At 38.4% G+C, this 20,547-nt stretch overlaps 1 protein-coding gene across 2 annotated transcripts in view; it reads right to left on the minus strand.

Annotated features, from left to right (window-relative positions):
- Positions 1-274: 274 nt before the first annotated feature.
- The window catches only part of ADGRA3 (adhesion G protein-coupled receptor A3), a 128,386-nt gene continuing 108,113 nt past the window's right edge, over positions 275-20,547 (minus strand). For both annotated transcript variants that reach the window (XM_001164297.5, XM_016951401.4), the window contains 5 exons: positions 15,649-15,773; positions 14,394-14,517; positions 5,539-5,684; positions 1,983-2,078; positions 275-1,842 (listed from right to left, as the gene is read on the minus strand). In XM_001164297.5, the coding sequence (XP_001164297.1) occupies positions 600-1,842; positions 1,983-2,078; positions 5,539-5,684; positions 14,394-14,517; positions 15,649-15,773 (1,734 nt within the window). In that variant the 3' untranslated portion in view covers positions 275-599. The remainder of the gene's footprint in view (positions 1,843-1,982; positions 2,079-5,538; positions 5,685-14,393; positions 14,518-15,648; positions 15,774-20,547) is intronic.

The following is a 20,547-nucleotide window of genomic DNA, read 5'->3' on the forward strand; positions in this document are numbered from 1 at the left end:
CGCAAAAGTAAGGCAACGTAGGAAGTTTTTTAGGCATTTCCATTTTCAAAAAACATCCTGAGAGATCCTTTTAAAACCTGGTAGCATTTAAAACTAGACTTATACAGCAACCCAAAAATCACTTTGATTTATGTGCCAAAATCAATACACTTAACCATGCAATATATATATATATAACTGACTTATGTGTAACTCTAATTAAAATACCCCAAACCACTAATTTCATTAAAATAGAACTAAATGCTTATATTGTAAAATATAAAAATAACAGATCGACACAATAACACCTATTTATTATATTAAATACAAGCCTGAAATATTAAGTACAAATTACAGATTCCAAGAAATTACATTTCACATCCCAAAATGTCCTGTTGGTGCTTTGACAACTAAAACAATGTTTTAGAAAGATTTTGTTTCAGATCCTAAAAAATAGCAACAATTTGGGGATAAAAATAAGTAAAATCCAAAACTTCAAAGTTTATTCCAAATTCTTTTGAATCCCTATGGTGGCTGTAAACAGTTTTTAAATGCTCATAGCTTCAAGGAATGTGAGTATCACAGTTTATATGAATTTCTGCCTAGGAAGCCCAGCAATGTTACACAGTAGTTTCGTGTTTCCATAATCCAGTCCTAACATTGCCAGTGCTATCGGTACCGAGCAAGGGTCCCTCCTGCCCATTGCTTTTAATTGGTCCATTCTGAATGGCCAAGTTGAGGCCATAAGATTTTTGCTGATTTTCAAGTTCAACCACAGCTGGCTTCCTTAACGCATCTTTTTTACTACTGGTTGAAACTGGCTTTTCAAAATTTCTGCTACTTTTGGGAAGTGTGCTACAAGCATCGCTGCTGTCTTGCTGGGGTGGGTTGTACTGTCTCTCTCTGTAGGCTAAATAAGCTCTTCGGCTCCTCGAGTGTCCTTCGTTATTGCCCAGCCGGCTTTTAGGTAAGCCGTTCTGCACGCTTCCTTCCACGCTCGTTGGGACATCGTAGGCATATTCTCTCAGGACTGTGAGTCGGCTTGCCCGGTGTCCTTTACTTCTGTTTTTATGGTGGCGGCTTGAGTGCACATTTGTTCGAAACTGAACTTCTAAAGGCGCCACGTGCATTTTAATATCATTGTCCATTGAATGTTCTGTCAGACTATTATCAAGCTGAGGGGTGGAGTTCAAAGGTAAAGAATTGGCATGGCACTGAGCTGCAGCCGCCTGCAAGTTTGTTAATTTGCAGCCCTGGGAGGAATTTTTGAAGCTTGAAGCACTTTTGTTTGTGCATGAAGACTCCGCACTGCTATTGGGGCACTTGGGTGCCTCTCCATTTGTCCCATTAGAGTTGGGGGGCTGGACGTTGACTTGCACTGAATACGAGCTCCGTCCTGGGCAGCAAGTCATGATCCACGCAAGTCTAACATCCTCCCTATTAACACAATGGTGGACCATGAAGAACGCACTGAAGCTTAAACATGTGGCTCCAAAAACGAAGCTAAAAACCAAGTCCAAAGGGTAATACAAAGAAACAGCCAAAGCCCCAAACATCCACAGTGCAATATATAAGAGCAAAGTAAGGCTGGCCCCCAAGAGCTGAGAATGAAAAGTGTGCTCATTTTCCAAGGCTGATGTAGAAATCAGAGACAAAGACATTGAATCCTGATGATTTATTTCACCATTTTCATTGGCTGCCAATCTCTGTTGCTCCTCCGTGGGCTCCTTAAGCTCATATTTGCGTTCAGGGTGTCTTTTCAACTGAATAAATATGCTCAGAAAGTACATGCAGTTTACAAAAGTGATGAAGCTGGCTGGCCCATAGAAGGCTCCCAAGGAGGGTTCCCATGCCATCCAGCAACTGGAAAAGAAAATGGTAAACCAGATCGATGCTACACGTTTCAACAAATTACCTAAGAAATTGCAATCACCTGTAATGCCTAGAAAATACTTAAAAGAGAAACAACTGGGTCAAGTACACAGAGAATATAAAATACTCACTAGGGTGCATTTGGCCGACTGCCGTAATTCTTAATGTTCGCTGCTGCAGTTATGCCGCAAACAATGATAGGGATACCACCACCAATCAGGTAAAATCTAGAAGGAGGAATCACAGGAAAAACCACTCATCATTCCATTTCTTAACATGTATCTCTCATAATGTCTCAGTACTTCAAAAGTCATTCCCTGAAGATTAATTATTATCTTTATTCCAATAATAAGCTGAGAGTTAAGTTGGGAGGCTGATTTATTAACAGTAATGTGTTTTTATTTTGTTTTTTAGATTTCTTGTTTTAAAGCACAAGGTCTAGTAAGTTTCTGAGTAGAGGAAAGCTGATCGGCTTCTGCCACCTTGTGGACAGGCAAAGTAACACTCTGAGCCTGCTGGTAGGATTTCAGCTTACTTACCCTTACTTTTTTTTTCTTTGTAGCGGGAACTGGCTTCTTTTAGATTCAGCCGGTGAACTGAAAAGTGCCTTAGTTCACACAAAAAATGTAATGACATATTAATTACTGACTAATGTTCAGCTCAACCTGCATGTCCCAGGACTGCCCATTGCTGTGTACCTCATCGCCAGTCCACTGAGATTAAGGTAAGGAGGGTATCTGGATCCCAGCAGCTTCACAGAGTGCAGAGGCCCTACCTGACCCCTTTTCCAAAGAGAGGTGGAGACAGCAAGGGAAATGATGGTGCAATAAAAACTGATTGAAACAGAGCAGTGACTGGTCCTACAAAGAAAAACTCTGTGCTCATCTCTGAGCTCCTTGATCTCTCTGAAAAGAAATTTCCATTCTGGGCAAGTCAGAATCTTAATTTTGCATTTGCTCCTTCCTGAGACATGGCCCCAAATCTTGCACTGGGTGGATAAAGGCAATATCTGTGATACATTTGTCCATATATTGTTTCTTCCTCGTACCTAGTTACTAAAATCCTTTAACATGATGTTAGTACTGCTGAAAACTAATTACCCTATAAAACTATAATTCTGCCTTCTATTCCATAGATTAGAGAGATGCCAATAATACGTGACCTTCCCCTTCTTCCTGCTATACTAATTCACATCTGCTTCTTACCTGAAAAGAAAGCATTATTTCCAAAATTAATCTTGGGTCCTATCACCCTCTCTGTCTTCTTTCAACGCCCCCTACCCCGTTCTTGTTATCAAATAACCCTAGTTGCATCTTTAAAATCTTCTCTATTGCTTATTTCTAGCATGCTTCTCTACTGCTTATATATATATATAATATATATTATATATTATTTATTATATATATTTTATATATATTATTTATTATATATATTTTATATATATATTATTTATTATATATATTTTATATATATATTATTTATTATATATATTTTATATATATTATTTATTATATATATTTTATATATATATAATATATATTTTATATATATATAATATATATTTTATATATATATAATATATATTTTATATATATATTCAAGTTTCCCCATCTTCTAAAACTTTCCTTGAACTACCACTTCTTTTCTCTCTTCCTTCTGCAAACGCTGGTACCACCACTTTCTTGCCTTTATCATCTTATTGTCAGCTGTACCCACTCACCACCATGATGCTAAAAATGTCCTCTCTGGGGTCAGAAGAGTCTCACGGGCAAATCTCGTGTCCCACCCTCCAGGCAGGCAGCAGTGTTGCTCAGGCTTCCTTAAGCTCAAGGATATGGGGGAAGCAGGGCTAGAGGGTGAAGCTTGAGCTGTCTAATGCAAAGAGGATACTTGTGAGTCATTTGGGGACTGCAGAGAGTTTGAAGCACCAGCTAACTTTTCCTTAACTCTTTATCTTTCTTCTCAGAACCTTATAGGAATGAACAGCTGCTTAAGGTTAAGATTCCCAAGTTTCTGAGCCAAACACCATCATCTCTCATTTCTCTTAATAGAAGTGAGGGAAGTGTCAAATCTCATCCTACAACATAACTCTGGGGCCACGGAGCACCCCTGCTGCTCCTTGTCAAACACGGAACCACTCTCCCACAAATCTTCCATGTTTCAGGTGTTCTCTTTCTGCAGTCAAAAATCCAGTGACTTTTTCCATGGCCCATCTATTAAACATTAATAAGGTCCAAGTATCATTCTTTTCTTAACTAACTTCTCCCTGGGAGATCCTATTCATTATCATGGCTTCAGTGACCACATAAGGAAATGTCTCCTGCTCCTCCTAGACAATCTCTAGCTTGTCCTCTCTGCTGAGCCCTGGACTTCTAAAAAATGTAAACGTTCCCCAAGAAAGTATTGATGAGCCTGCCACCCCGTTTCCCCTCTCCATGTCTCCCCCACCCACCTGCTGTTTCTGCTTTTCCTATCTTATTCCTCAGTTGATGGAAACACCCTCTGTCAAGGCACGCTAGCTAGCTAGAATAGACAACTTGCAGCCATCTTCAAACTTCTCTCCCTCACACATCTCTTAAATCCAGCTGGACATCAATCCTAGAGAAACTGCCTCAAGCCTCTCAAACTTGTGTCCTCTTCTCTGTTCTCCCTGACACTGTTCTGGTCTTCATGGGGGCTACCCTAATAACCTCAGTAGAATTCCTTATTCTTAGGAATTCTGATTTATACTCCATACTAGAGCCATAGCTATCCTTCTAAAATGACACCATGTCAGGCCACTCCCTTAGTTAAAAATCTTCAGTGGCTGCCCACATTTTAAATAGGACACACAAAGGCCTCAAAGCCAGCTTTCATCCTGAATTCCTGCTACTTGACACCAAACATCTGAGGCTCCAGCCAAACTGCATTCCTCAAGGTTTCCTCAGCTCACTCTTCACTTCTACACTTTGTCCTGATCACAGTAAAGTTCATGCCAGTGGTCCAGCATTTCCTAACAACCCCCCGCCCCCAAAATTAATGGCTTCTTTCTTTACATTTTCAAAGAACCTATCTCCACTATGCTTCTCACACAGCACACTCAGTGCTCATGCCTTTCTCCTCCTGCAGACTATAAACTCCCAAAGGGCAAGGGGGTCTTCTGTAAATCCCTGGCCCAGGGCCAGTGACATGTCAGGCGTTCAACAAGCTTGGTCATCACTGATCGATTTTATTCATCCAGCATGATAATCCATTTACCACTTTTCATATTATAATGGATAGGAAAAACATACAAGTCTTTCTGTCCTTTGCATAGAATAATTAAACTGATACATACTTGAGTATGACATGAGACCTCAAGGAAATAAAAACAGCTGACAGTTTCATAGAGCCGATTATATGGCCAATCCCCTCTTAAGTGCTTTGCCCATTTACTCATTTATTCCTCACAACTCGAAGATGGTAGAATCAGCCCCACTTTTGAGATGATCTTGGAAGGCTCAGAGAGGGTACAGAAGTTGTCTGAGGACTCACAGCGGGAAGGATGCCTAAGCCATTTTCAAAATCAGGCAGTCCTGCATACAAGTCCGTTCTTTTACTTCCCAAAATTCACTCAGCAATTTTGTTATAATTTATGATTATGCTTCAATGAAAGCAAACAAAACACTTAATTAACCTTTAAGATAATACAACAAAGATATGAGATACCTGAGCATTGGTCTTGGTGGAGGTGGTGGTTCGTCAGGATCCTGGCATCTTTTAGCTTTTTTAGTGACTTGTTTGTAGATATTTCGAGCTGTCACTCCTACCCATAGTACTGTGGCAAGGGTGGAATAGTGAAGAATTATCCCAACCTACAAGGAAGATCAAAGAATAAATAAAAGAAAAAAAATGTTCCTACTAAGGCTTACCTCAAAATTGGTAAGTAACTCAGAAGTCTGATTTGAAAGCAGCAGGAAGGCCTATCCTAATAATCAACTCTGTTGCCTGCTAAGGCAACATTGCGTTCTAACAGACACGTGACAGGGAATCACGATCCTCAAATACACAAACCAACAATTGGCTCTAGGAAGCCCACAAACTACCATTTATACCAAAGATGACCCTTAATACAGGACAGAACTGGCTCCCAGACATTAAACCAAAAGTGTGTTTTTTATAGATGTGACATTATACATTAGAGTTCATTTTCTTTTTTTTTTTTGGGACAGAGCCTCGCTCTGTCACCCAGGCTAGAGTGCTGCAGTGTGATCTCGGCTCACTGCAACCTCCGCCTCCTGGGTTCAAGTGATTCTCCTGCCTCAGCCTCCTGAGTAGCTGGGACTACAGGTACGCACCACCACGCCTGGCTAATTTTTGTATTTTTAGTAGAGAGAGGGTTTTGCCATGTTGGCCAGGCTGGTCTCCAACTCCTGAGCTCAGGTAATCCATCCACCTCAGCCTCCAAAAGTGCTGGGATTACAGGCGTGAGCCACCACGCCCGGCCTAGAGTCCATTTTCTAACATTCTTTTTAAGGAGGAATATATAGAGGGCACAGGTTAACTACAGGGTGAAGGCCACAGCACACACAGAATAAGTTCCAGAGTAAGAGACCTGAGATATAATTCAGAGCTTTTATACACTGTAGCAGTCACAAAGCAATACAATAATATATTGATGGTTAAGAGGGTGAACTCAGAAATGAAATTTTCCTTGATTTTTAAACTGGTATTCACCTCTTACCTGCTGGGTGATCTGAGCAAAGTCACGTAAGACCTAAAGTGCTGGCTTCCTCACTTGGGAACCAAGAATAATATAAAAGTACTGTGAGGTTAAGTAAGATGGTCCACATTAAAAGCATTTAGCAAATTGCCTAGTATGTGACAAGCAATTAGTAGAAATCACTATATTATTACTTATTAAGAATGTGATTTTGAGGAAATAACGCGACCTCTCTGAAATTTACTTTCCTCAATTTAATAGTAGAAAATTATCAATCACCACCTCTAGGGGTTTCGTAGGAATTGAATGGACACAATACATGGGATATAATAGGTGCTCAGTAAGTATAGGATAACTGCAATATATGCAAATGATACACTTAAGTTTCTATTTATCACATGGCCTGTACATGAAGCAACTCTAGTTGAGGATGAAATTCTAGATGAAGATGTGAGGAAATGAGAGAAGCTTAAATTTTAGTTTAAGAAAAGTAAATGTCATATGTCACTGGAGTATCAAGGACATAATCCAGCTTTCTTAACCAGTAACTTGCTTTTTTTTAATCACTGCTTTTTTATATAATTATGAAATTCCAAGAAAAAATTTGTCATTCTAAAGGGATGCCTCTCCAACCTCAAGAAAATCAAAGGTCAATAATAAAATTATGGACCACTGTCCAGAGTTTATTTTAATGAGAACCAATCTGCAGCAAACACTTGGTGACCTGCAAGCCCAAATCTTATTTTGCAGGAGAAAGCCAGGGTGGCCCCTCTCCAGATAAACCTTGCAATGGCTCTGAGGTGCTGGGAGGGGGGATCAAGTTTGGCCCAACTACAAACGTCAGAAATGATCGTCTTAAAGAGAAAAGTGGCTTCATGGTTCCCATTAGTTTTGCTGACTGCGCTGTGAAAGCAAAATTTATAGACAGAAGTGGAACAGAAAGCATAAAATAACCCTTTTGAGCTATCTAAAGTCACACCAAGTACTGTAAGTAAAAATAGTATAAATGAATTTGATGCATAGAAACCAATAAATTCAAAACAAATCAGATGCTGACTCAAAATGGTCAACTCTACTATTGCTGGAGGTGTCTCTGACACAAAGGTCAAAAGAATGAGGTAGGGCTCTAAAATACAAAAGTAAAAATATAGGTTAAAGGTAACTCCCACATAGGAGGTGTCAAACAAAGAATTTTCTACAGGGAACAAAACACATCTTTAGGCACTGAAGTGTTTTCTATGGCATTTCTACATTTCCAGAGGAGGTTTACTCTTAAAGATACTGAAGCCTGATTATTACCAATAGTGGAATTTTAGGGATATGATGACATCTGCTAACACAGTCAGGAAAGCAAATCACTAAATATTCTACAAATTTCAGAAAAAATGAGTGATTAAAATCTAGTAGGAAAGATTTTTTAACCTTTTGGAATGTAGTACTTCCTATTGTATTCTCCATCTCACACTTTGTCTACATGAAATACAACCTTGCTATCACATTTTCTTCCAAATAAATCAGAGATGTACATGGCAATTCTGTAAATTATCTAGAAGTAATCTAATTCATAAGGCATGTAAATAATTACTATTATTAACTAATGTTAAATGCAGTAGATTATTACTCAAGAAAGCCACCTTACCTCGGGACACTAATTTCCAAAGTTGTAAAATGGGTATAAAATAATTATCCTAAAAAGTTCCACTCTATGTATTTGTTATCTAACTGTAAACTCTCACATACTAGAGTTCATTTAACAACCAATACGCCTACAGCGGTGCATCATGCATAACAATTGTGCCAAAAAATAAACTTTATGATGAATACAAGCATATAGATGATGAATATGTAAACAATTAAAATGTTAACAGCTTCCATTAATAAATGCCTGCTATGTATCCAAAAACATATTCTTGCATGTGATTTCACTTTATCCTTTTATCATCACCATTAGGTCAGTGTTAACCTTGAGATACGAAAACAGAGACTAAGACTGAGAGAAGTCACCCACTAGAGATTACACAGTCAATAGTACGGCTGTGATTCAAACTGAAGTTAGATGGTTCCAAAGCCCTTGCCCTTTCTTCTCTCCTACGGTGTCCACTACTAAGTACTAAAGCAGAGTGATGGGGGCTGAGAGGCACTCGGAATCAAACGGACTAGCATTTGAATCATGCCTCTGCCAACTAATGGTCCTAGTGACTTAGGGAAGTTATTTCAGTTGTCTATGATTCAGTTTATATCATTATAAAATACACAAAGAAAAACTACCTCCTAGGGTTAATATGAGGTTAAGACATAAAACATGCACAGTAGTTGACAAGTAGAATGGTCTTAATATTCACTGATCAGATTTTTCCAAATACATCTCTTGTGCCATTGCAGCAATGCTCTAAATAACAGATCTCAAGGGCACCTAACAAGGGCGGCTGGCACTACATTTAATAAATTCAATCATGGATTGGTGGAGCAACAAGGTATCTTAGATAAGATCCAGCTGAATCCTTTTATGGCATAGCTAAGAAAACCAAGGACCAAAAAATTAACGACCAATTATTTGGCAGTGTATCATGAACCAGAACACAGATCCCTTCCAGACTTGAGTCAACGGCCCTTGCACTTCATCACTCAACTTCTTAGTTCTCCTTCAGCACCTTTAGCAAAAGAGAGTTAAAGGCCGTAGAAAGCACCTAAGGTCCTACCTGAAATGAATTTAGAAACCAGAGTGAGAAGTACCTGGCTGGTAGCACCTTTAATAACTTCAAGCAATCACTGTGAGGGAAGAAACTACATTACAACCCATTTATACTGTTCATAAAATATGTAAGCTCGCAAAGGGAGATAATAAAGACAAACTGCATATAAAAACATGTACACATGAGGGCTCAGGTTTTCAGAGGGAAGAACCTTAACAATCATTTAACTTAACTAGCCTGACCCATTTTATAGAAGAAACGTTAAGCCCCTACTAGGTTAAGGGACTATTCACATAAGCTGTTCTGGCAGGACACAAAATTAGAACCCAGCTACTAGGATCTGGAATCCTAGGCTAGTCCTTTTTGCATTCTACCACTCTGCTCTCGGCCGGTGATTACCTGAATTGAGTATTACAGTGACAAAGTGAAGCAAGGAATGTCTGAGTCAGAAATATAAGAATGATGCTATGTCTTTCATTAAAGGGAAACACATTATAAACATAGAAGAGAACGACAATGAAACGTCTAGACTTGCCTTTCCCTTTTCTTTTGTAAACCTTTAATGGCATTTGTTCTTGAAGCCCTAAAAACTCTTGGCAATTCCTCTCTTTTTCCATTTAGAAATGGTAGAAAATTCCACTCAGGACAATGAAAGGCAGTCATCTTTACAACAGCGTCTTTCCATTCATTTCCTTAGTGAAATAAATTTATGTGTCTGCTTCAAGAAATCAATGAATACTTTTAGACACAATGAAGACCTTCATTGCCACTGTGTGCTGAGTACTCTCCTAATAAGAGTCAAAATGGCTCCAGGTTTGAATGCCTTCTAATGTGCAGACAAAGGCTTCTTTTTGTTCATTCACCCAGTAAACATTTGCTCAGCATCTATTATGGGTCAGGCCTTGTACTGGTCCCTGGATAAGCACCAGTGAATCAACTATTGTAATTCTTTTTTTTTTTTGAGATGGAGTCTCGCTCTGTCATCAGGCAGGAGTGCAGTGGTGCAATCTCGGCTCACTGCAACCTCTGCCTCCCAGGTTCAAACAATTCTCCTGCCTCAGCCTCCCGAGTACCTGGGACTACAGGCGAGTGCCACTACACCCAGCTAATTTTTGTACTTTTAGCGGAGATGGGGTTTCACCGTGTTGGCCAGAATGGTCTCGATCTCTTGACCTCGTGATCCGCCTGCCTCAGCCTCCCAAAGTTCAACTACTATAATTCTTATGCTTGTAGAGCTTGGAGTCCAGGGAGAGCTTAGAGTTCAGAGATAGTTAAACAGTAAATCATAAAGTTTCATAGGCAGCATGGAATTTTAGTAAGGACCTGATATGATTTAGTTGTGTCCCCACCCAAATCTTGAATTGTAGCTCCCATAATTCCTATCTGTCATGGGAGGGACCCAGTGGGAGGTAACTGAATCATGAGGGTGGGTCTTTCCTGAGCTGTTCTTGCGAAAGTGAATAACTTTCATGAGATCTGATGGTTTTATAAAGGGGATTTCCCCTGCACATGCGCTCTCTTGCCTGCTGCCACGAAAGACATGACTTTGCTCTTCCTTTGCCTTCCACCATGATTGTGAGGTCTCCCCAGCCATGTGGAACTGTGGGTCAATTAAACCTCTTTCCTTTATAAATTACCCAGTCTCGGGTATGTCTTTATTAGCAGCATGAAAACAGAATAATACAGGTCCACAGAATAACACTGGGGGATACAGGAACAGAATCTCTGAAACAGTAACAATAAAGTGAGACCTGCAAGGTAACTGGGAGTCAGCCACATGAAGAAGGGGAGAAAGACTGAGAACACAGAGGAGCTATCTTCTACACATGAATGTAGTTGATCTGAGACCCATCATCTGACTTCTTGTAGGCAGTTTGTTTACAGATGTGTAGTAACAGCCTAAAACAAAAATATATCACACAGATGAGAGGTAATTTCATCAATAATACTAATATAATGGTGGTAACAGGTAACATTTATTGAACAGTTAGTATATGCCTGGTACTCTTGAGATGCTTGAGTCATTTAATCCTCTCAACAATTTTTACACACACACATTTTAAATTGGATCTCAGGTATACAATATTGGATTAATCATAAACCACAGTATCATCTCACAGTCTAATGAGTGGGCCCAGCACAACCTGCCTTTATTTAGTTAACAGTATGATAACTACATAAGAATCTACCAGCAAGACACAAGGTAGGACCTTGTCAATAATCTGCTATCTAATCATATGACCCCCTCATCACAGGTAACTATCACCCTATTATATCCTCTGTATCATCACCCTACATCCTCTGTTCATCACTCCCTTGCTTTCTCTTTTATAGTTTTATTGCACCTATTTTTTGTTAAAGTGGGCTGTTTATTTTAGTGATTTTTACCTTTATTAAAAAAAAAACAAATGGTGAATGTTAATTTATAGGACTTACTTTTCAACTTTTCACTTAAAACTAATTTGTGCTTTTCTGCATTGCTATAATTCATTGGTTCTGACTCTTGTATAATACCACAGGGTTTGTTAGTTCACTCTCTCTGTGCTGGGCATTTGGGTTGCTTCCAGGTTTTTGATATTGTGCATAGTGCTGCAATGAATATTCATATCCATGCTCATATTCACGTGCACACAGGCAAGGTTACTCTGAGTACAGGAGTGGGGCTGCTGGGTTCCAGGGTATGTGAACATGTAACTATAGAAGGCAATGCCTCCCAGGGGACGTCCGCTTACATTCCCACCAACTATGTAAAAGGATCCTGTGGGTCCACATGTTCATCAAGACTTGGCATTGTCAGGCTTAACTTCTGCTGATGGAAAAGGCATAAAATGGTAACTAATTGTCTTCATTGGCATCTCCATGACCCCCATGCTGTTGAACATTTCTGCACACATGTGCTGAACCTGTGTGTTCGCTCTTCTACGACATGCTCATCCATTCTCCTGCTACTTTTTCTTCTGACTTGTTGTGGTGTTCTCACTGATTATAGTTACTGATATATTTTTTACTCGAATGCTCTGTTAGTTGTATGGATTGTAAACAGATTCCTCCAATTTGTAACTTACCTTTTCAGCTTCTTTAAGGGCTCTTGATAAATACAAGTTCTTATTTTTAGTCAAAATTATTTTTTTTCTAGTGGATGCCTTTCACTGTCTTATTGGCCTTCCTTATCTTAAGGTCTCCAACTTTTTTTTAAAGGGTTTTAATATTTTGGTTTGGATATGTAAGTCTTTAAACCACCTAGAGTTGACTTTTTTTTTTTATGTGGCATGAGGTATAGACCCAGTTTAATCTTTTTCCAAATGGATTTTCTCCAGCTCCATTTACTGAATGGTGGTCTCTCTTCCCCAGCTGACAAGGCACATCATCCCCTCTGTTGTATGTCAAAGTTCCCGTGGGTCTGCCTCTGGACTCTCCATTCTATTCCATTGGCCAATTGATCTCTGCCTACTGCTAATACCACACTGGTTTCATTTCCATGGCCTCATAAACCCTGATGACTAGAAGACAGTCTTCTGGCTCTGCTCCTCTTTTTTATTAGTGTCTTGTCTTTCTTTGGTCATTTATTTTCACATAAATTTAAAAATCATCTTATTGAGTTTCATTAAAAATTCTACAGATTAATCTTAAAAGGAATGGCCATCTGGCTAATATTAAGTCTTCCTATACTTTGACCTATTATATCTTTCCATTTATTTAGGTCTTCTTTAATACATCTTTTAATTTTACCCGTAAATCTTGAACATTTTTCATTATTTCTAGATACTTGATAGTCTTTGACACCATGTAAATGCTACCTTCTCATTATGTTTTCTCATAGTTGTATTTCTGCACACTAGCAGTTCGTCTCTGCTAAACATTCCTATTAATTCTAATAATTTGTGTACACAATCATATCATCCAACAACTCGATTATCATTCCCAATTTATAGGTGAGAAAACTGAGACACAGAAGGGTTAGACATTAAAATCAAAATCTCAAAGAGATACCTGCACTCTTGTGTTCCCTGAAGCATTACTCACAGTAGCCAAGAGATAGAAACAACTTGTATGTCCATCAACAACAAATAGATAAAGAAAATGTGGTCTCTACATACAATGGAATATTATTCAGCCATAAAAAAGAGGAAAATCATATTCACCAACATAGATGAACGTTGAAACATCATGCTAAATGAAATAAGTAAGTCAATGAGGACAAATACTGCATGATTCCACTTATATGAGGTATCTGAAGTAGTCATAACTCATAGAAGCCAAGAAGAAAATGGTGACTGCCATATGATTGGGGGAGAAGAAAAAAGGAGTCGTTCAATGCATACCGAGTTTCAATTATACAAGATGAAAAGTTCTAGGTATCTGTTGTACAATGTTGTGCTTACAGGTAACAATACTGTACTGTACAGTGAACAATTTGTTTACAGAGATCACATGTTATATATTTTTTTAATTACAGTTTTAAAAGCAAACAAAAGAAAAAAAAAAGGTTAAACAGATCGCCCATAGAAACACAGCCGATAAATGGTAAAGTGAAATACAAATCCAGGCAGCCTGAACTTTCAATTACTACGTTATACTTCTTGCTATCATGCATGTGAAAAAAATATACAAACAAAGAAATAAAATGTTACATATTTTCTATTCATAGATTGAAGAATTTCCATTTTTTTATTTATGCTGCAAGATAACTGTTCACTAAGGCTACATATGTAATAATTTATTGGAAACAAAGAGTAAGATATTTTTAAATTCTTCATATTTATCTAACCTAGTGTCATTTTTATATCTTTATGATTAACTCTTTCTTTGTTTTCATCAACACATAAAATAATTTTTAAAATTCTACTATCAGAAAATGTCACTCCTCTTTCAGCCAAAGTCAGAATTTCATACATTTTAAAAATAAGTAACAGGCATTGTAATAATAGCCATAACGTGTAACACTAAATTCCCAATGATAAAGGGATGAGCTGTTTAAGTTATATATTCAGTTGCAAAATGGTAATTTAAAACAGGAAGTAAACTGGCAGATTAAGTGACAGACAATAAATTTAACTTTAATCAGTTAAAGAAAAGGTATTAAAGAATGATTTTTTCTTTTTATAGTTAATGAAATTATTTTCTAATACCAGTAATTTTTTCCATTTCGGTTTTTCACTCTGACTTACTGCTTGGCAGACGCTGGCATTCCTGGTCTGGGTTATTCCTCCCACAAAGACCACACAGGTTAGGAAAATATGAAAGCACAAGTTCACAAGCATGTGCCAGCTCTTGAGGCTGATTCTAATCAAACTGTTTAAAAAAGAGAGAAAATATTAATATTCAGGCTAGTACATAAGGAGAAAACTATGATGTTCATCTTAATTCCAACTTCATCAAAGGTAAAAGTTAAATATTTGATATTTAAACATTTAACAAACATATACTACCTGACACACACAAACATACACACATACACACAGGCACAGATCTGAGACATCATTTAACTCGATCTCGTTTCTTAACATTTAACTTTATGCACTTAAAAACAAAAAGCCATTTATAGAACCACTGCACTCACTAAATGCTAAAGAAATTCTCCACAATAAGAAAGGCATGGGCTTTTGTTACTACGATGTCTTAAGATGACTGGATTACCTGCTTGGCCACCTAGAGATTTCTGCAAGATGCCAATGGGTCTTTTTTTGACCCACGGGTGCAGGTCTAAACACTCAACGCATTTCTTCCTGGACTTTCATAATAAAATGTTGAAGTCTTTCTTTTTAGTAATATATATCAAAATCTCCTTTTGTTTCTTAACTAAATGTCAAGAAATGCCATATATGTCTAGCTTAAACAGGAAGATACATTCTAGCAAAACGTTTTGTAAAGCGAATTTCTGCTTAGCGTATCCTTTTAGTTCATTATTTCCCACCACAAAATAAAAGTTTCTATAGCTTTGCCTCTGATTAACAAACAACATATCCCACGCTTAAATGCCACAAATTTTCTTAAAAATGTCATCTATAAAATAAAGAATATCATAATAGGCAAAAAGTCATAAAATAAGAGTAATAATATAGTCTGATACCTAGAGACACCCCTTTAGGTACCTCTGCAGGTAAGAAACTTCTGCCTCACTTTACCTCCTATTGCACCTGTGACCCACCCCACAGTGTCCGATACATATTGCCCATATTCGTTTCTAGATACAAACCCAGCAAACTGACTGGATGCTGTAAAAACAGAATTTATCATCTCAAATACTAATAATTTATGTTTCTAATGGCATGAAATGAAGAAGGCATGTATATATTCTAAAGTCATCATCCTTACTTTGGAAATACAGGATGATAACAAACTCAATTTTATCCTAATTAAATGTGAAATAAAGTCCTTCAAATCAAAGTCCGCAGATCCATTTTGTCGAGATGTATTTCTTACCTGTGATGGTATATGTAACTGACAATGACGGCTAAGAGACATAAGAGGAGAATGACAGCGGTAGTATAAACCACAGGATGCAGGAGGCTGGCCGCCTGGGTGTATAGTTCAGATCCCGTCAAATCCTGAGGGCAAAAAGAAAGATTCATTCTAGCAGCACTTCTCTCCACATTTAACCACTGAGATTTTTTTGAGTGACGAAAACACATCAATAAACAAAAACTCTGGCCCTTATGTCTCTTTATTTTATTCAGACTAATGTTTCACGCTATTTTCCTAACATGTTACTTTGCTTTCCTAACTTCTATGGTGTTAACTGCTTACGGCATACCCTCATTTTACACTGGACCATCTATTTTATAAATTGAAATATTGACTCTGCTATGAGGGTAAAAGAGAAATCAGCCCCCTACATTTAGGCAATTCAGAAAGCATAACCAGAATTCATCCTTTTCAATGCCCTTTAAGCCCAGCTATCACTCTGCATATTCACTAGCTGATCAGACACAATGAGAGCAGTATCTCTGAGGCTACAAAGCCCAAAGACACCTAACTATCCGTAGCCAAGTTCAACTTCAAGTTCCTCAAATACAAACGGAACAAACACTGCATAGAGCATTGGAGACATAACGGTAAGACATGGTTCCTGCCCCTGAAGAGGTGAAAATCACAGGGGAGACACATGTACAATCAGATCATAACAATGTTTGATGAAGATAAGTCAAGCACAATTACGGCAGCAGAGAGGAAGAGCCCTGTAAGAGCTCAAAAATCAGTAAATGGCCGAGCACAGTGGCTCGCACCTGTAATCCCAGCACTTTAGGAGGCTGAGGTGGGCAGGCTTGAGCTCAGGAGTTCGAGACCACCCTGGGCAACACAGGGAGTTCGCATCTCTACAAAAGATATATTTTAAAAACTTAGCCAGGCCTGGTGGTGTGCGCCTGTAGTTCCAGCTACTCGGTAGGCTGAGGTGGGAGGATCACTTGAGTCCAGGAGGTCAAGGCTGCAGTTAGCCAAGATAGCACCACTGCACTCCAGCCTGGGCCACATAGTGAGAACCTTTCTCAAAAGAAAAATAATTTAAAAAAATAAATAAGCAATAACAGCACATCACTTATAGAACATTAGGCATTGACTGTGAACAATCTAGGCACTGTGTCCAGCACCATAACTGTATGAGGTAAGTATGTTATTAGCCCCATTTTATATGTTAAAAAACTGAGGCACAGAAAAGTTATGTGCCTTAAGGATTAGATTCAAAGGAGCTTGGCTGCCAAGTCCTTGCTCCCAAAAACAATGCAGACACTGCCTCTCTGAAATGAAAACAATGGGCATCTTAATGCTACTCTCTTTATAAAAGACCAAAGCAAGTTGGAGAGACACCTCTACCCTGGCCACCATGCCAGATAACCTGGGTTGTAAGAACCAGATCCCTTCACTAAATTCTCTTTCTGCACTGACTCTTATAGCTAAAAAGTGACTACTGAATAAGCGAAGGAGCCCACAGTGGATATACCTCCAATTAGGAAGCTGTTATTAATAAAATATCTGAAACAAGAAAAGCTAGATTAAAAAAAAAAAAGGAAGAGAATAAGTGACAACCAGACAAGGAAATGGAAGATGACCTCAATAGAGTAGGAAGGGAAGGGGCAAATTTTCCCAAGGTAGAATCATAAGTTCACAATCTACAATTACAGATCTAAAAAGATGGTATCAGGATGCCTAACAAACCCCTCACCTTATCAAATGCTGAACAGTTAATGACAAAAACCACAGTAAGTGGGAAGCAGAGATGAGAACAGCGGAAACTGAATTCCAGCTAGACTACTCAACTATACTATGATGAGCCTCTAACTTACAATTCACCCATTTACTTGACAAATATTGAGTGCCAGTCATGGCCAGGCACAGTACCAAGTAATGGATATACAGGGATAGACAGAACACAGTTCCAACCCTTGGAGGCCCTGCAGTCTGTAAATTAAGTACACAAAAGGGAAAAGACCAGAGAAAAGCGTGTCAGGACCAATTCTGAGCAATTTGCCTTTGTGAGATGCCCATAACACTAGCCTGTAATACATGGCCTCAAAATAGTTGCACTCTGTTAAAAGTCCAGAATATTAGTAGGGAAATTCAAAGAAATGTTGGGATAATGAAAACCAGTTAGATGCTAGTGAGAAGAGACATATTTTCCTCCAAATTCAATGAAAAGCTTCTATTCCAGTACAGAACTAATAACTGAGGATAAACTTTCAATATCTAGTTTAGCTTCTCAAGTCCTTTTGTAGCAGTGCCTGCTTTAGATTACTGCAGGAAATGTTCAATAACATGTTGCCACTTACCAGCTATAAGACTTGAGGCAGTTACCTCACTGGAAAATGGAGGCTCCTCTAATCATCTTAGGGGGTTTGGAGAAGGGGTAGAAGAAAGGTGGTAAAAGTGCATTCCATAGCCCTTGGCAGAAAGTAACAATATGGGGAGCTGGATACCATCGAATAAAACATTCGACTAAAAGCCAATTTAGTTCTCAAAATATACTCTATATGGCATTCAAGTTTAAAAGAAATCAGTTATTTTTGGCCAGGCACAGTGACTCATGCCTAGAATTTCAGAGTTTTGGGAGGCCCAAGGCAGGAGGACTGCTTGAGGCCAGGAGCTTGAAACCAGCCTGAGCAACATAGTGAGATCCCATTTCTGCAAAAAATAAAAATAAAAACATTAATGGGGCATGATGGCGCGTGCCTGTAACCCCAGCTACTTGGGAGGCTGAAGTGGGAGGATCACTTGAGCCAGGGAGTTTGAGGCTGCAGTGAGCTGAGATTGCGCCACTGCACTCCAGCCTGGGCAACAGAGCAAATCCCTATTTCTAAAAAAAAAAAAAAAAAATTAAATTAAAATTAAAAGGAAACTGCTATTTTTCAAAAGTCAAACAAATGTGACACAGAATGAAAAAGAAACTAGATGTTGAAACAGAGGGCAACAATGACTGAACAAAGGCATGAGTACCTCTGTCACTGGTCACACAGGGCACTGCTTCCACAGGGGCGTTTTGTTCTCAACATGTTTTTATTGACACATAATTGTATATATTTATGGCATACATGTAGTATTTTGATCCGTACATATAACATGTAATGACCAAATCTAATTGGGAAATATGAAATATGCAATAAATATGCAATAGATTTTTGATAACTATAGTCACCCTGCCATGCTATCAAACACCAGAATTTATTCCATCTGTACCTGGTTGTACTCATTAACCAACCTTACTTCACCCCCTCTTCCTAGACCCTTCCCTTCCCAGCCTCTGGTATTTTCCATTCTCCTTTCTACCTCCATGAGATCAACTTTTTCAGCTCCCACATATGAGTGAAAACATGCACTATTTGTCATTCTGTACCTGGCTTATTCCACTTAACAAAATAACTTCCAGGCTCATCCATGTTGCTGCAAATGACAAGATTTCATTCTTTTTTTATGACTGAATAGTACTCCTTGGTGTATATATACCATATTTTCTTTACCCATTTGTCTGTTGATGGACTGATGGAAACTTAACGTTGATTGTTTATCTTGGCTATCGTGAATAGTGCTGCAGTAAATGTGAGCGCAGGTATCTCTTCAATATACTGATTTCCTTTCTTTTGAATATATACTCAGCAGTGAAATTGCTGGATCATACGGTAGCTCTATTTTTAGTTTTTCAAGAAACTTACAAACTACTTTCTATAATTATTGTACTAATTTACATTCCCACCAACAATGTATAAGAGTTCTCTTCTCCACATTCTGTTATTTTTTGTCTTTTTGATACAAACCACTTTACTGGGGTAAGGTATCTTATTGTGGTTTTGATTTGTATTTTCCTGATGACTAGTGATTGTGAGATTTTTTCATACACCTGTTGGTCATTTGTATGTCTTCTTTTCAGAATATCTAGTCCGATCGTTTGCCCATTTCTTAAATCAAAATTTTTTTATGTTGAGTTGTTTCAGTTCCTTATTATTCTGTTATTAATCCCACAAGAGCATTTTTGACCTGCCCACACGCAAAGAGGTCTCCTGCCGAAAAATGAACCTAGGGAAAAGCATAGTATAAAGGGCCAGATAGTAAACATTGTAGACTTTGGGGGCCAAGAGGCAAATCAAAGCTGTTATGCAGGTAGTATTAACCATGTAAAACAGAACCACTAAAAAAATTAAAAGCCATTATTAGCTTTCCCACCTTAAAAAAAAAAAAATTAAAAGCCATTATTAGCTTTCCCACCTTTAAAAAAATCTGGCTAGATTGGGCAATACAAAAGAATATAAGGCTGGGCACGGTGGCTAACGCCTGTAATCCCAGCACTTTGGGAGGCCGAGGCGGGTGGATCACAAGGTCAGGAGATCGAGACCATCCTAGCTAACACAGTGAAACCCCGTCTCTACTAAAAATACAAAAAATTAGCCAGGCGTGGTGGTGGGTGCCTGTAGTCCCAGCTACGCAGGAGGCTGAGGCAGAAGAATGACGTGAACCTGGAAGGCGGAGCTTGCAGTGAGCCGAGATCAAGCCACTGCCCTCCAGCCTGGGCGACAGAGCAAGACTCCGCCTCAAAAAGAAAAAGAATATAAAAATATTTACGGCAATTGAGAATTTTAGAATACCAGGATAGTAAACAAGTTAAAGCTCTACAATGAGAGAGAGAAAGCAGAAACCTGAATCAAATTATTTTCAATTATGGTAGTAAATAAATACAGGCTTTATGATAACAAAAACATTACTAAACACACTATATAAAAATGGTGGTATGAGACACCTTTGAGTAGAAAAAGTAAAACTGTTGCTCACATTTGCAACACAGTAATAAATAAAATAGAAAATGACTCTGCCCTCCGGCAACCATATGACCACAGTCCA

Source organism: Pan troglodytes, chromosome 3 (assembly GCF_028858775.2).
Source record: "Pan troglodytes isolate AG18354 chromosome 3, NHGRI_mPanTro3-v2.0_pri, whole genome shotgun sequence".
In the NCBI taxonomy this organism is placed as follows: Eukaryota; Metazoa; Chordata; class Mammalia; order Primates; family Hominidae; genus Pan; species Pan troglodytes.